The 17,173-nt window shown below is 40.2% G+C and overlaps 1 protein-coding gene across 4 annotated transcripts in view; it reads right to left on the bottom strand.

Moving 5' to 3' along the window:
* The window catches only part of MLIP (muscular LMNA interacting protein), a 93,408-nt gene that overhangs the window by 16,654 nt on the left and 59,581 nt on the right, over positions 1–17,173 (bottom strand). The window contains exons 9-11 of one of the 4 annotated variants that reach the window (XM_081346726.1): positions 6,382–6,426; positions 2,732–2,776; positions 172–231 (exon numbers count right to left, since the gene is read on the bottom strand). In XM_081346726.1, the coding sequence (XP_081202852.1) occupies positions 172–231; positions 2,732–2,776; positions 6,382–6,426 (150 nt within the window). Of the gene's footprint in view, positions 1–171; positions 232–2,731; positions 2,777–5,943; positions 6,182–6,381; positions 6,427–17,173 lie in introns of those variants that run through there. The other 3 variants (XM_081346727.1, XM_081346728.1, XM_081346729.1) reach the window with 3 other exon arrangements.

Raw genomic sequence — 17,173 nt, 5'->3', positions numbered from 1 at the left:
TCTATGCTGGTACTTAAAACAAAGCACCTTAGCCCTGAGAAGCTTCACTATAGCATAATGGTTAACTGACTGGGTTTTGGCTAGGGAGAGCCAGGTTCAAGTCCACCCTCAACCGTGAAAACCTACTGCATGACTTACTTTTAGCTCATTGCTATTCCTAGCCAGACCTACCTCACAGGGTTGTTGGAGGTATGCCTCCTTCAGCTCCTGGAGGAAAGGCGGGATATACATCTAATGAATAAATAAAGTAAAATGAAATACGTAATAGCTATAACTGTGCTTCCATGCATCATGCAGGGGGTGACCACTGATAGCCTGGGCATCCAAAAGAGGCTAGGTCAGAACTATTAACTGATGGGAAAGATAAGCGAATACAGAATATTTCCTGAAACATGAGATCTTCTATCTAACTAGATAGATGCAATACAATAAAAGTATGAAAAATGAAATGAAACATGAAAAAAGTAAAGGTAGGAAACAAAAGAAGTGAAAAAAGAAAGACAACAACAGAATCTTGACCTCTGTCCTTCTGTCTATCAAGTATTTGCCATCTTGCTCTTTCCCTCTCCCTCTTTAACTCTTTCTAATCCCCAAATTCAAAAAAATAAATAAATCAGTTCTGCCTTTTCCTCTTTTAGCAAAGCATCCATACGAGGCTTCCAGTCTTTTAAAAGGTTTCTTCTTCTTTTGTGACTGTTTATATCCACAGAAGTGCCTGGAACCTGCCCCTGCCCCCAAGAGTCCTCTTATCTATACCTCAAAATATCATCCAGCCTTGCAACAGAGGAGAGTAAAAATAGACAGCATGATGAAGTGGAGGACAAAGGGATTTTGTTTCCAAAAGCCATAATTTAGTTTTTAAGGAGATTAAACTCTACCATGAAAATGAAGCCTCATCACACCTAGGGGAGTTTTGTTTCGTTTGTAATATACAAATGTTAGGGCTTCTGCTAGAGTTTTTGTTTCTTTCTTACCATAGCTATTGTAACCAATCATGGCTGGGAGGCAGGGGTGGTCAAGAGTGAGAAAAAGCGAACGAAGGCAAGTGTACATGTCCCAGGATAATGTTGCAGGATCCAATCTGGGTCGATCATGGTGACCAGACATTTAATCTTCCAAGCTTTTGGGTGCATGCTGGAGCCCATCATCAGATATTCTGGAGAGAGAGAAGTTCTCTGATGATGGGCTCTACACGAGCCCGAAAGCTCGGAAAAATAAGCCTTTGGTCACAGTGACTGATTCAGACTGGATCTTGCGGTATTAAAAATATCTAATGTGGCCTTAGTGCCATAGGTTGCCCACCCCAAGATAGCATGTGGTGATGCCCCAAGTTCACTGCACTGCCATGCTTAGGACTAGTCTGCTAAAGATTGTTAGTGAAGAAGTATCACAAGTCATCCCTTTCTTTTCCATCAAAAGCAGTTATTCAAGATATACAGTACAGAACATTATTGAAGGAAAAGTTTTCATCATGGTTCAATCCAAGCCGGGAATAAACAACATGGCGACTGCTTTAGAAAGAAGGTTGCAGTTTATTGAAGAGGAGAGCCAGACAGAAAGATGGCTCTGGAAGAAAAGAGACAGCACATGTAGGGAGTGGGGTTTTATACCCTCTGGGGCTGCTATTATGATGATGATGATGATGATGATGATGATGATGATGATGATGATGATGATGATTAATTAATTAAATTTATATGCGGTTGTTTCCTGTTCCTGTTTGAGGCTTTGTATTTCCTGTGTCATGTATTTTGACCTGAGTCTGTGTGTGCCCTTTGGCATCTGTGGGTTAATCCTATTATGTCCTGTCTTAGAGTTTGGGTGGGGTATATAGATTTTAGGTGTCTTTGTCTTCCTAACCTTTAGCAGGGGGCCCTCCAACCTTCCTGTAAATGCATTTACAACTGCATTTCTACAGAGCTGGTTTCTGCTTGGGGGAGGGAGACTTGGGGCTATTAAGAAAAACTGGGCATGCTTTTCTGCCTCTTTAATATTTCCTTCTCTGGGGGGGGGCTGACTTCCCACAACATGTATGTGTATATATGCGTTTTTGGGTGTGAGTGAGAGAACTGGAATTGGGTTTCAGCACAAAAATGTCCGAAGAGCGCAGATCTCTATTGGAGCCAAACTAGTAGAGTTCTTAGCACACATTAAAAACTGAGAGCTTCACATAACTGAGGATAATACAGAATAACAGAGCTGGAAGGGACCTTGGAGGTCTTCTAGTTCAACCCCTCTGCTCAAGTAGAAGATCTATACCATTCTGGACAAGTGGCTGTCCAGTCTCTTCTTAATTAGGGATGGCCCTACGCATATAGCCAGACATATACACAGTGCTTTTTTTGTAAAAGAAAAAGGTGCCGGAACTCACACATGTCATACAACCCACCTTGCCTACCCTACAAGGTTCCATCCAAAAAAGGTGCCGGAACTCCGTTCTGAGCGTTCTATGAGAAAAAAAAGCCCTGCATATACAGTAGTTTCTAGCAGAGCTAAATTATTTCACTTCCTCTTGACTTGGAGCATTCTTTCTTAAGGCAGTTATGATATTAAGGGAAATAAGTCCCCAGAACTTTTTCAAAATCATAATTCTTCCTGCTTGCTTTGATGCTACATCTTTGTTGTTGTGTCAGCCACAGTTTTGTATTTGTGTGGAATTTTTATTCAGATCACATGGAGTCTGAGAATATGATTTACGATCAGTCGATCTAGGAGGGATTGAGAAACGTACCTTTTGTGTCTCAGTCACTGCAGGAGCCGTTAAATAGAGGTTGGCCTGGAACAAAATATTTACAATATTAGCTCAATGAAAAGAATCTTCCATTTATATCAGGGAGAATTACTTATATTACATAAGAAGAGAAGATTCATTAGTATACATTTCTGTGCCCATCTTTGTATTTTCATTTTGTTTTGACTTGGTTTGAGCATTTTTTTTTGTCTTGAGAAAAACACTGCAAACAGGATGACTTTCAAGCAGAAAATGAACTGAGGGGCCAGATGTTCTTTCTTTCCTATTTTAATATAAACAAACAAAAATCATCACCATATTGTAGAACCACTTCAGATGTAACCAGCAAAGAGGAAAAGATGCTAAAAAGAAAAAGTATGCCTACTGCAACTGTCTTTAGATTGTAGGCATACCAGAGATGAGACCTATTTGATAGAAACATCCATATTTATAATCAGAAATTTATAATTCTGTCTACAGCCCAGATTATTGTCTTTTTTGTCACAGCTGTTCTTTGTTGTTAAAGCTTTGAAGGTCACAAACACAGATTAGATTTTCCCAGATGTTGCCAAGTCTTATATTAAATTCACAGCTGTCATAGTCTTCATCTGCTACTAGATGTCAGCAACTATTTGTTTTTCAATTTCCAAAATGAAAAATTATCTTTAGAATGAGAGTCTTAACCATTCAAACAATTTTAGATCTATCCAGATTTAATTTTTAAGTTTCATGTTTTATATTTATTTCACTTCCATATATTTTGATCCTCTATAAAAAGATTAATTTGCCACTTCCGTTAGTATAAGGATGGGGCAGAAATCCCCCTCCTTCCCTTTTGGAGGTATTTTGCTTCTTGGGAATCTTTTCCAGGAAGTTAAATATAAAAGAGAAAAGAGAAGATAGAATTCCTCACCCAGTTTCAAGAACGCTGTTCACAGCTGTGCTGGTTAGTGCTTTTGGACTTGCTAGTAGCTTGGGCTGGTCAATGCAATACGGCCAGCCTTTCTCCTGTCAGGTTAGAAGGCTTTCCCCAAGTTGAACGGAATGGCCGCTGCCATTCCAGAATTGCTGGAGCACCCTTCTTTCTTCGTCGCCTCTCTGGGGCGACTTAGACTCATTTAGGGTCCCTTAGCAAGGCAAAATTAGCCATGGGGGTGCGGAGAATCCGCAAGCCAGCGACGGTCACTACCAGGCAAAAGTGGAAGTCCCCCATATTTATAATCAAATAACCTACAATTGTGTATGTCTTGCACAATGATAGTGACAATATTTCAGCAGAGTGACAGAATAATCTCTTCTATACCGATAACCGATTATAGAGGACCAGCATAACATAAGCAGACAAAAATTTGTTATTTCTCTGTTCTCTCTTTTATTGACTAAGCAATACAAAAAAATCAGCTGTTCATTGTTTCTCTTTGGAGCTGTCCATCAGAAAAATCAATTATAAATGACTATGAGGTTCATTTTACAAAAGAAGTCCCTCTATTTTGAGAGTGCCCATTGCTTGAAGAGTGGTGCAAATCACATTTGGTGTAAAGATATGAATAAGAAGTCTTGTTATAAAATTAATAGCCTGAATATGCTGGATTTTCTCATGTTACCTAATCATGGAACATTACCCTATCTTGAAATATAGATAGTCTTCACTTAACAGTGGTAATTGGGACTGGCAACTCCACTTCTAAGTGACCTGGTCATAAAATGTGACATCACATGACCACACCAACTCACAATGACAGTTGTGGCAGTTCCAGTTGTCATTAAGTGAATCCTGCATGGTTATTAAGCACAATGTTGCAAGATCATCATTTGCATTCTTCCCTGACTATGCTTGTCAGACGTCAGCAGCAAAGTTTGCAATTGTGATACACAATCACATGTTTGTGATTGTGATACACTGCGACCATTGCAACTGCATGCCATGATTGCCCAAATTGCAATTATGTAACCACAGGGATGCTGCAATGGTCACGGTTATGAGGGCCAGTCATAAATCTCCTTGTTAAGTGCTGTTATAATTTTGAACAATCACAAAAGAGTGGTCATTCAATAGGAAAACCTACAGGAGAAATGGTTTTCTGTTTTAATTCACCTCACCATAAGCACTCGAGTGCTTAGCTAGATGACAAAGGAGTCAATAGCTCTTTATCTTGTTCCAATAAAACTATCTTTCTAGGTTAATTACAGTATATTTCTTGGAAATAAGCATAGGGACACAGATGAATATTAATCATATTGTGCAGAAGTATGAACTAAAGATAGATTTGAGAATGTTTATAATCGTTATGTCATCCTGGAAAAAGTTAGTAAGTGTTGATATTGATTTGATGACATTTAATCCATACTATAGTTGTTATGACGTTCTACATTCTTTTCTCTTCACTTTCTTGTTACTCACATTGTTTCCTGATGACTACAGGAGATGGCATTATCACAAATGGCTTCTTCCTAGAGTTTCTCTTAGCTCCTACCTATCAATCACTTACTAAGTAAACTTTCTATACAAAGCTTTAATATAAAATGAGCATTACTGGGTCTGTGATGCAAAACTTCAGACAACGCTTCTGTCAAACCTTCAAACACTCTGACTGCAGCCATCTTTCTTAGTTTTTCAGCTGCCACAGCAACAGGAGGGGAAGGAAAAGATGCATTCTTCTAGTTTAGTCATAACAATAACTTTCTTGTGGGAACTAAGATCAAGCAGCCTAAGTATTTGGAAGGCCGGAGCTACCGTTAGAGAGCCCGCCAAAGGTGTTAATTGGGGATTATGATTTATGACACACTTAGAGGTGGGGAGTTCAACTTTTACTTTGTAACCTTGTGTGGGGGGGGACTTTCAGTTTTGGTTTCATCTTTGTTCGTACTAATATTATGTAGCCATTAAAATTGTTCTTTGAGGAAAGCAAATGCCTCAGAGTTCTTATTTCTACTGGTCTCATCTATTGGAACCATGACAACTTCTAGGACAACAGCAAATTGAGTTTTCTGTATGTCTTTGCTGGTATTTTTGCAGCTCTGGTTCTAGGTTTTTGTGGTAGCCCTAATGAAACCCTTTACTAACGTCTAATACAAAGTACATCAAAGAGAAATTAAAAACCTTTATTTATTTATATTGATTTTTTTCCACCTTGTTTTTCAGCTTTGTTATTGATACAAGGGGAAAATGCAGTTACTATCCTTTTATTTATCTTTATTAAAATTAAGTGGAAGAAAATCCAACTTTCTTCGAACATGTCTCCTCCACAGAAATTTATGATGCCAGCTGCTGGGATAGAGATGAATAAAATCCAAATGCTTTCCAAAATGTGCATGTTCTTCATTCCTCGTAGATGGGTTTCTGTCATCCAATCTGACAGATGCAAAAAATTATTGCAATCCTAACTCACAATGTCAATTTGAATGCAGCATCCTTGCTTCTAACCAAATCACAAGATGCTTTGATCAGTGCTTGATTCAGAATGAAAAGAGAAAGAGAAAGCAATGCTATTCTCAGCTCTGAAAGATCTCGGCCTAAACCACACAGTTTTTTGGAGACTAATTATTCAATTATTGGAGGCAGAATTCTCTATACTTGCTCAAAAGTCCTCTCAAAGGTGGCGTCCTGCTATTAAAAACAGATGTGAAGACCATATTATGAAGATACTTACATATTTGGTTTCCCGACCAGCTGGCCTCTGTGGAGCAGTAGACATCTGCAAGGAATCCAACCACACCATGTTAGAACAGTTTGGCACTGTGCAGAAAACTTTTTTTGCTGAATTGTTACATTTGGGCACTGCTGGAATATGTTTTCCATTCCCACCCAACAGCAAAGATAGTAAGTAAAAGACAGTAAAAAAGACGTTGAGACTCTAGAAAGAGTACAGAGAAGAGCAACAAAGATGATTAGGAGATTGGAGGCTACAACATATAAGGAACGGTTGCTGGAATTGGGTATGTGTAGTTTAACAAAGAGAAGGGTGAGGGGTGACATGATAGCAGTGTTCCAATATCTCAGGGGTTGCCATAAAAAAGAGGGAGTCAAGCTATTTTCCAAAGCACCCGAAGGCAGGACAAGAAGCAATGGATGGAAACTAGTCAAGGAGAGAAGCAACCTAGGACTTCCGCTGGCGGCGCGGCGCTGAAGACAGCCTCCCCTGGCTGCCCGCGGCTCAGCTGTTTGTTTTTTTGCCTGAAACAGCGCCGATCAGCTGTTCGGGCGAAATTGAAGCCCCCTCCTCGGGAGAAGAGGAGGGGGTGAGGCCCCAGGTAGGGGTAGAGTTCTCCGAGGCCGCCTGAGCTTTGAGCTTGGGCGGCTGAAGGATCGAACTCCCCCGAAGCCTGGGTTGCTCCCAGCTGGCCGTCGTCTCTGCTCCGAACTTCCTGGAGCAGAGCCAGGCGTCTGCGAACCAGCCCTGCCTGATGAAAGGACTATGATTTAAAGGAGCAGGCAGAGCGGTACAAGAGGAAAAGGTGAAGAGGACTATTTTACTGTACTCTCTAACTTGTTGGACTTTTTAAACTTTAATTGAAAGTGCGTCATAATTGAGGATTAAAAGATGGCGGCTAAACCTCCCTCTAAAACTCTTCGGAGTGGAGGATCCTCGCCGGTGCAACAATCATCACTACAGGCATTGCACCCTCCTGAAGTGCTGACATCGAAGGATTTGCGAGATGCCTTGGATAAACATGCCCAGGTACTTTTGGAATCAATTAATCAATCAATTGCTGATAAATTTGCACAGATGGAGGAGAAATTGGAGAAATTTGAGGAAAGAATGGAAGAGAGGATGGAACAGAAGTACAGCGTGATGAAGGTAGACATTTTGACTTCAGTGCATAAAGTGGCGGAATGTGTGGAAGATTTAGATGAAAAAGTGGATGATTTGGCTCAAAGGAATGCTATACTAGAAGTAAAAGCACGGGAGAATGAAATTGAAAGAGGCAAGTTGGAAAGGGAGTTAAGCCATGCCCAACATTACCAGATGCAGTTTGCTGTCAGAATTAGAGGCTTAAAAGAGAATGTTAAAGAAGATTTAAAGCAGCTGATCTCTGAGGCTCTCGAAGGGGTATTGAACCAGCCAGCATCTGAAATAAGAGCAGCTATGGATAAAGTGTTTCGGGTGAATTCATGGATTGCCAGACAGAGAAAGTTGCCTAGAGATGTGGTGGTTTATTTTGCAAAAAGAGAAATTAGAGATCAAGTTATACAAGCTGCCTATGATGTTAAGGTTGTGATTGCTGAACAAGAAGTCTTGGTTTTAAAAGAAATTCCTCCAAGGATTTTAAGGGGAAGAAAGGACTATACATTTCTTGTGCAAGAGCTCAAGCAAAGAGATATAAGGTTCAGATGGGAGATTCCAGAGGGGCTGATGGTGATGTATGAAGGTAAAAGGTATAGGCTGACTACTGTGAAACAAGCACGTGATTTCTACAATAATGTCTTAAAAGCAACCTCATTAACGCTCTTGGAAGCTGGAAAGGGATCTGGAGAAGAAGAACAACAAGAGGAGGAAACAGAGGAAAATGGTGCTGGAGGAGATCAAGCTACAATCTCTTTGGATGATCCTAGAGAGCAAAGAGTGACGCGTGCTGCTTTAAAACGAGCAAAGAAAATAAAAGAACAAGATCAGCAAAAGTCTTCAGATTCTTCACATCGCATTCATAGCCAAGCTGTGGGAGGAGCACGGCCTAAAGTAACCAGTCCTATCAAAGCTGTGGTCCAAGAGCTTTTCGAGGATATACATGGCAACTAAATTTTTAACCTGGAATGTTAATGGACTAAACTCACCGCAGAAGAGGAAGAAAGTTTTTCAATATTTAAAACAATTTAAGATAGATGTTATATGCCTGCAAGAAACGCATATTAGAGTTTTGGATCAAAAGTATTTATTGAACTCGAGGCTGGGTACGCAATTTGTTGCTTCTGCAGAGAATAAGAAAAATGGAGTGGTTGTTTATGTTAAAAGTGCCTTAACAGCGGACCTAATTGAAGCAGATAAGCATGGAAGATATGTTATGATCGAGCTGTTGTTTGAAGGTAAAAAGACGCTTTTAGTTGGATTATATGCTCCAAATCAACAACAAGCTGACTTTTTTAGTTTACTTCATACAAAGCTTACCCAGTTGGATTATAAATCCTTTATTTTTATGGGGGACTGGAATGGAGTTATGGATGTACAGTTGGATAAGGCTGGAGCCTTTAAACGCATTCCAAGTCACGCTAGACTGCCTAAATCTTTTTTTGAAATGAAGGATGACCTGGAATTGCGAGATATTTGGCGTGAGAGACATTTGCGGGAGAAGGATTATACATTTTATTCTGATAGACACCAATCTTTTTCGAGGATTGATTTTATTTTGTTGACTAATGATCTTCTTTTGAGAACTAAAAAGGTGAAAATCTGCGCAAGAATTATCTCTGATCACAGTCCAGTGTGGTTGGAGATTGATAAGGAAAGAGGAGATAGACGCTCATGGCGCGTAAATGAGAATTTGTTTAGAAATCAGAGAAATGTGGAAGAATGCAAACAGCGGATGAAGGATTTTTTTGAGATGAATATGAATAAGGGTACCTCTATGGATATGGTTTGGGATGCTAGCAAGGCCTATATGAGAGGGGTGTTGATATATATGAATAATAGACATAGACGTGCAGTGGAAACTAGAAGGAAAGAACTGGAGAATGAAATAAAGGAAAAAGAAAAGGCTTTGATTTTGAACCCAGAGGAGGTGAAGATCAAGGAGGCTATTAGACTGTTACGAGGACAATTTGATAAATTAATGGCTGATCAAGTGGCGACCAATCTGCGGTTTGCTAGGCATAATACTTTTTGCAATGCTAATAAGCCAGGCAGATGGTTGGCTTATAGACTGAGGAAAAAACAAAGGGCATCTAATATAGATAAGATTGAGCATAAAGGAAGGGTTGTGTATCAACAGAATCTTATTAAGGATGCCTTTGTGGATTTTTATTCGAAATTATATACTAAAGAGGACATTAATGCAAAAGATATTGATACGTATTTGGAGAAGGCTAGCATCCCGGTTCTTACGCAAGTACAAAAAGAGGGGATTAACCAACTGATTACAGAAGAAGAAATTTTTACAGCTATTAAGGAACTGAAGGTGGATAAAGCACCAGGCACTGATGGCTTGACTGCGGCCTATTATAAAAACTTACAATTAGAGATGATAAAACCGTTAAAGGAACTGTTCCAGACAATCCAGAGGGGGGGAAAGGTGCCCCCGTCTTGGAGAACAGCTTTTATCTCTTTGATTCCGAAGGAAGACCAGGATGCTACTTTAGTTAAAAATTACAGACCGATATCGCTTTTAAATACAGATTATAAGATATTTGCTAAGGTTTTGGCTAATAGACTGATGAGGGTTCTGCAACAGGTGATTCATGGGGACCAAACGGGGTTTATTAGTGGAAGACAAATGAAAACCAATGTGAGACATATAGTTGATGTGTTAGAGTTTTTGGAAAGGCACAACCAGATCTCTGCTGCGCTAATCTTTTTAGATGCTGAAAAGGCTTTTGATCAATTGAACTGGCAATTTTTGTTGAAAGTTTTAGACAAAATGGATTTTGGGGAAAATTTTTTACAACCGATTAGGGCATTATACCAAAAACAAACTGCCCGAATTATAGTTAACAATAGTTTGACAACAGTATGTAATATTGAGAAGGGCACAAGGCAAGGCTGTCCGCTATCGCCCTTGTTATTTATATTAACATTAGAGATACTATTGGTTAAGATTCGGAATTCGGAAAAAATTAAGGGGATACAAGTTGGAGATCAGGATTACAGATTGAGAGCATTTGCAGATGATCTGGTTGTTACAGTGACCCAGCCAGAGAACTCTGTTGTGGACCTGATGGAGATAATAACACAATATGGGAAGGTTTCTGGATTTAAAGTAAATATACAGAAAACTAAAATTTTGGCTAGAAATATGACAGTTTCGCAGAAGGCTCTCTTAGAAGGATTAACTGGATTTGAGATTGTTAAAAGGGTTAAATATTTGGGGGTGATTTTGTCGCCCTCTAATACAAAGCTATATAAAAATAATTATGAAAAGTTATGGGGGAAAATTCAAAAAGAACTGGAGAGTTGGGAAAAATTGCAATTGTCTTTGTTGGGACGGATCGCAGCAGTGAAAATGAATGTCCTGCCCAAATTTTTATTCTTATTTCAAATGATACCGATTCTTAAGAAAGACTCTAACTTGGAGGAATGGCAGCGTGGTATCAATAAATTTGTGTGGGCAGGGAAAAAGCCACGAGTTAAACTTAAGATTATGCAGGATACTCGTGAGAGAGGTGGCCTTAAAATGCCTAATTTTAAATTATATTATGAAGCTGCTGCACTAGTAGGAATAAGTGATTGGATTAATTTGACACAATCGAGGTTATTAAATCTTGAGGGCCATGATCTGTTGTTTGGCTGGCATGCATATTTGTTGTATGATAAGAAGGTAGATACTGTGTTTAGGATGCATATTTTAAGACAGGCATTGCTGAGAGTTTGGAAGAAGTATAGACATAAGTTAAGCAGCAAGATACCATTGTGGGCAATCCCAAAACACGCAATAGAAAATATACATGCTGGTTTCAAACATGATGAGACTACTTACAAGGAAATTTTAAGTTTGGAAAGGAATATTTGGTGCTTGAAATCATATAGTTTCTTGCGAGAAGAGAAGGTTGTTCAGACTTGGTTTCAATATATTCAGTTACAGGCCAGGTGGAAAGAAGACCAAAAAAATGGATTTGCAACGACTGATGAAAATTTGATAAAGCAAATTAGAAATCAAGGACCAGCACATATTAAACGGATATATCTTGCATTGATAGAGATCGATTCAGAAACAGAGCTTGTTAAGGATTGTATGATAAAATGGGCCCAAAACATTCAGGAAGTTATTACAATGGACACGTGGGAAAAGATCTGGGTGAGGAATGTAAAATTCACTCAAGCTCAAAGTTTAAGAGAGAACTTTTACAAAATGTTTTATAGATGGCATCTAGATCCTAAAAAGCTTGCAAGTATGTATCCGAATTATCAGCTTAAATGTTGGAGGTGTGGTGATGAAGAGGCAACATATTTTCACATATGGTGGACATGTAAAAAGGTCAAGGCTTTTTGGATAAAAGTCTGGTGGAATATGCAGAAGATTTTTAAACGGAGGATAAAGTTTTGTCCGCAATTTTTTTTGTTGGGAATAATTGTTGACGCTACAGTTGTGGACTCTAAGTTGATGCTGAATTTAGTTACGGCAGCAAGACTTTTGATAGGTCAATATTGGAAGAAAGAGGAACTGCCGACTATACAAGAGTGGATTTTAAAGGTTTCCGACTTGGCAGAGATGGCGAAGATTTCGGCCTATTTGAAAGATTACTCGCAAGAACATTATATTATGGAATGGAGAAAATGGATTGAGTTTATCCAGAATAAGTATAGGGTCAAGAAGTTTTATCTAGCATTTGAATAAGTCTTCTTTCGTTTTCTTTTTTCTTTTTTTATTTTGTCTTCTATATATATTTAATAATGCTAAGTTTTGTTTGATCCTATATAAGTTAGAGAGTGAGGGATTTTAGAATTTATAGTTGTTAGTATATGGTTGTTTATGATTGCCTTTTTATATATATATACCTTGTATTTAGCTCTGGGAAGTCCGGGGGGGGGAGGGGGGTTAGGGGGAGGTGGGGGGGGAGGAGGGAGGGGGGGAGGGGGGGGAAGGGGGGAGGTAGGGAGGGGAGGTAGGGAGGGGGAAGGGGGTTTTTTAAAGGAAAACTGTATTTTTAAAACTTTTCAATAAAAAAAAAAAAAAAAAAAAAAAAGGAGAGAAGCAACCTAGAACTAAGGAGAAATTTCCTGACAGTGGAACAACCTGCCTCCAGAAGCAGTGAATGCTCCAACACTAAGTTTTTAAGAAGAGATTGAATAGCCATTTGTCTGAAATGATATAGGGTTTCCTGCCTGAGCAGGGGGTTGGATTAGATGACCTCCAAGGTACTTTCCAACGTTGTTGTTGTTGTTGTTATCATTATCTTTGTCATTATCAAGGAAGCTGTGCATTGAATCAGAGACATGGAAGAATACACTGTGCTTAAACAAGCCTATCCCTTAACTCACCATTTAACCCCTTTTTTCTTATCCTCATCTGGCTGTTGTGTTGTTTCTAAAGTTTTATGAGTTGTACTAAGAATGCAAGGGATACAAAACACCAACATATCTGGAGGAGGTGAGAATAGTAACTTGACAAAGACAACTAGCTACAAACGGCTACACCAAAACTCGTTATAGAAAAACCTCTGAATAACTGAAAGAAAATAAACCGCTTTTGTAACTGAGTTACAAAAAAAAAAGGCATGCAAGGCTACCTTGCCTCTTAAATCAACAATTGATAAGTACCACATCTTATCTGACTGTGATTCTGACAAGGTCTCATCCTCTGATAAGGATTTAACTGTAGTAGACAAAGCTGGAGAAGCAGTCAGAATGGAATCTGAGGCTGATGAACTAGATTCCAACCTAATAGAGCTGAACACAGAAATGTCCTTAGTTGCAAAATGATCACCTGCTTATGGCCCACACAGTCTATATGTTGATCAGCTGTCAGAGGCTGAAAAAAAGCTACAGGAGAAGAAATAAAAAGGCTAGTAGAGGCTTTGTAAAGGAAGGTGGTGAGAATGCCAATACAAGGAGTCCTTGAGTTACAACAGTTCATCTAGCAACCGTTCAAAGTTACAATGGCACTGAAAAAAATGACTTATAACCATTTTTCACACTTAACAACCATGTTACTAACTTGACAATTGCAGGCGATAAAATGGGGCAAAATTCACTTAACAAATGTCTCATTTAACAGCAGAAATTTTGGGCTCAATTATAGTATAGGGCAGGGCTTTTCAACCTTTTCACCCATTGTACCACTTTTAGGATATGGCAAAATCCGAGTCGCCTAGCAAGGTGTCAAAAACTTGATGACCAAAAAAAAAAAAAGAGGAAAAAAGTGATGAAGTACAGGTAGTCCTCGACTTACAACAGTTCACTTAGTGACTGTTTGAAGTTACAATGGCACTGAAAAAGTGCCCCCCAAGCCACAGCTGAGCAAGACACCTGCCTGCCCGCCTGGCGGTGCTCTTCCTCCTGTTTGAGGTTTTCATTGTTGTGAGTATTTCTGTTGAGGATTGGCAGCGGGGGTGGGGTGGGAAGGTGTTTGGTTTTTATTTCTCCCCCCCCCCCCGCCTCTGCTGGGTGGTTGCAGCAAGTTTTGGTCACTTCACATGACCCTGGGACACTGTAACCGTCATAAATATGAATCAGTTGCCAAGCATATGAATGTAAATCACAAGACCCTGGAGATGCTGCAACATTCCAGCTGATCGGTGCTTCTTCTGGGCTCAGAAGCACCAGGATCAGCGCTGAGCTCCAGCTGGAGCCTGGCGCTGATCCTGGTGCTTCCACTGAGCCCTGACAGCCCTGAAGAAGCGCTGATCCTGGTGCTTTTGCTGAGCCCTGACAGCCCTGCAGCTCCAGCTGTCTCTCGCTCAGGCTTGTGCAGTGCTACCACTGGTTCAGCTCATTCCCCTCACCCACTACCACTTTTCTAGGATGGTCGTGTACCACTTGCCAGGTGCCAATGTACCACAGGTGGTACCTGTACCACTGGTTTAAAAGCCCTGGTATAGGGCGAGGATTACCTGTAGAAGGGAGAACACACACACAGTGAAATACAAAACTCTGTGATCAGGACAATTCAAAGCTTAGCAGTGAAGGATAATTTGAAACGTAAGTACTACAACTGGAAAAAAAATCATGTTATACAAGTAGTCCTTGACTTATGACCACAACTGAGCCTCACTGCCATTAAGTGAGATATTTGTTAAGTGAGTTTTGCCCCATTTTATAACCTTTATCGCCTGCAATTGTCAAGTTAGTAACCCGGTTGTTAAGTGAATCTGGCTTCCCCATTGACTTTGCTTGTCAGAAGGTCACAAAAGTGGATCACATGATCCTGGGAGGGGCACTGTGACCATCATAAATATGAACCAGTCGCCAAGCATCTGAATTTTGATCACATCACTATGGGGATGCTGCAAAGGTCATAACTGTGAAAAATAGTCATAAGTCAACTTTTTCAGGGCTGTTGTAACTTTGGATGGTCAGTAAATGAGCTGTTGTAAGTCAAGGACTACCTGTATATGCCAGTAGAAATTATCCACATAAATAGTCCAAGAAAAGGCCCGTGCTCAAATTTACCATAGTTACTTAGGTGTAAAACAACACTGACAGAATTGACAGAGACAACAAGGCTCCCACACTGCCAAGGCTTTAAGAGGCTTGTGCTGTTGTTTCAACAACTCGTATTACCCCAAATGCTCTTAAGCTTTTTCTACAGAGCTTTGGGATCATGCCAACTGGAGTATTTTAAAATATCTGTGCCTGCCACTCCTGACTCCTGGGAAGCTTGCCAAGGTGTTACGGGAGGGTACATCCAGGAAAGTTTCTGATAACATTATGCACATAATATTCTTTGGGGGGCGGGTGTGGGGGGGGAAATCCATCAGGCTGAAGGAGGGAGAGAAATTTGGCTCAATGCATCACTTACTATTCCTTCTCAGGAGGAGCTAATGAACTCAATATAGGAGGTTGATGAGAGCAAATGGAGTTTACCAAATATTATCCTAACCAATTGGATAATGACTACCAATTCATTAAAGGAGATTCTACCCTTGCACGTCAGGAAGATACCTCTCCACCCAAACAGCCAAACCTCTATATCTGGATCATCACCGAGTTCTCTAGGTGAGTTTGCTCCAGTGGGCAAAAAGAGGAGATGCCTCAGTGTAAATCAAGGTGAATTAAGATTTCCTACAGAATCCTTAACTACAAATCATGGGTCAAGAGGAGGATCTCATGCAGAATTTCCCGTGCAAATCACTTCAAATCCAGATGCTTTTGGAGATGAGGAAAGATTCTATAGGGCCAGTTAGATCCTTCGACTTGAGACGTAGACCATTGTCTACTATTTTCATGTAAACGATTCAGTTTCTTTCAAACTGCCTGCAGCGCACGTAACCTTAGGGCTAAATATAAATTGATTTAGTCCTCTTGTCAAAAATATCAGAAGATGTTTCCTTGCCATCTTTTTTCTCTTTCTGTTTTATCATTTGCTGTTCTTCCTTGTTTTCCGCTTTTCTAATTTTGTATTGTTTTTGTCTTTTAAAAAATTTCTTCAGTTAAAATTATATTAATTTTTTTAAAAAAAAATGAAATACTGTTCTATATTATTAGAGTGAGCAAAATTGTTCTGTACCAGCCTGCTACCGGCCCTGCAGAAAAGGCAGGGACAACCCCTTTTACAAGAAGGCAAGAGGCTGGAACTAAGCCTGCCAAATTTATGAACACAAAAGCAAATAGAGCAAAACAAGACACGAACCATGAAACAGGAGCTATTCAAACAGTTGCCTTCAGCAAACCAGCCCTCCCACACATTCCCCTTTTAAACAGTTCAGGGTGTGGCTTCTCTCTGCCTCCTTCCGAGGTGCCCCATTGCCTTCCTCTGTTTACTCCTGATTGACTGCCTCCTGTGTCAGGCGTCCTTGAACAGGGCCAGCTGTGGGTCATCTTCATCCACACTGTCAGGCTCACACAGCTGGGTCTGCGTCGTGACCAGATGGGAGGGGCCTGGCTGAGGGCTCTCATCAGCAAGCTCTCCAACCCCCTCAGCAAGCTCTCCAACACCCCCCTCCTCCTCCTCTGAATCGTCCGACCCAACTGCCGAACCCACAGGCTGACCCTGAATCACAACAAAAATGAAAGATTAGGGAACTGGCGGAACCACTGAGTAAGGTTCACACTGGAGGAAACTCTGTGTGGTTTTCTTCAGTCTTTGCAATATTTGAGTTTCAATGGGATTTATCCACTATCTATTCTATGACTGCCCATGTTTTCTCAACCCCACTGGGATGGCACTGAAGAACTCAGGTTGGAATTAGGAAAGTTTGTTAAAGAATTGCTGACACACAAGAAAGTTGCTAGAAGGATGCTAGCTAAGGCACAGAGATATATAAACTTTGGTAACCTCTAGCCTATAATAATAGTAAAAGACCCACCTCTTTTGATAAGAAAGCTTATTACCATAAACATGTGATGTATGAAGAAGGAGGGTAAAGCAGAAGAATCCAATCAAAAGAAACATGTGAGATTCTTAGGGTGTTAACGTCCTTAATCATAAGTGTATAAAATTTGTGCTTGTGCATTGTTTGAGGTCTTGGCACCTTTGAGGCTGAGACCCTTTTACAGGAGTACTCCAATAAAAGAAACTGGAAAAGCTATTCCTCGTGTCTGGTGGTCTATATTGGCTTTGGCACCAGGCTAGGACCCAGTTTGGGACAACAGCACCACCATCATGAAGTTCTTAGGCCTTCATCCCTGATGCAGC

This window comes from Vipera berus, assembly GCF_964194415.1.
Source record: "Vipera berus genome assembly, chromosome: 1".
NCBI lineage: Eukaryota > Metazoa > Chordata > Lepidosauria > Squamata > Viperidae > Vipera > Vipera berus.
Note: the sequence above shows the minus strand (reverse complement) of the source record. Positions and strands in the feature narration are given on the sequence as shown.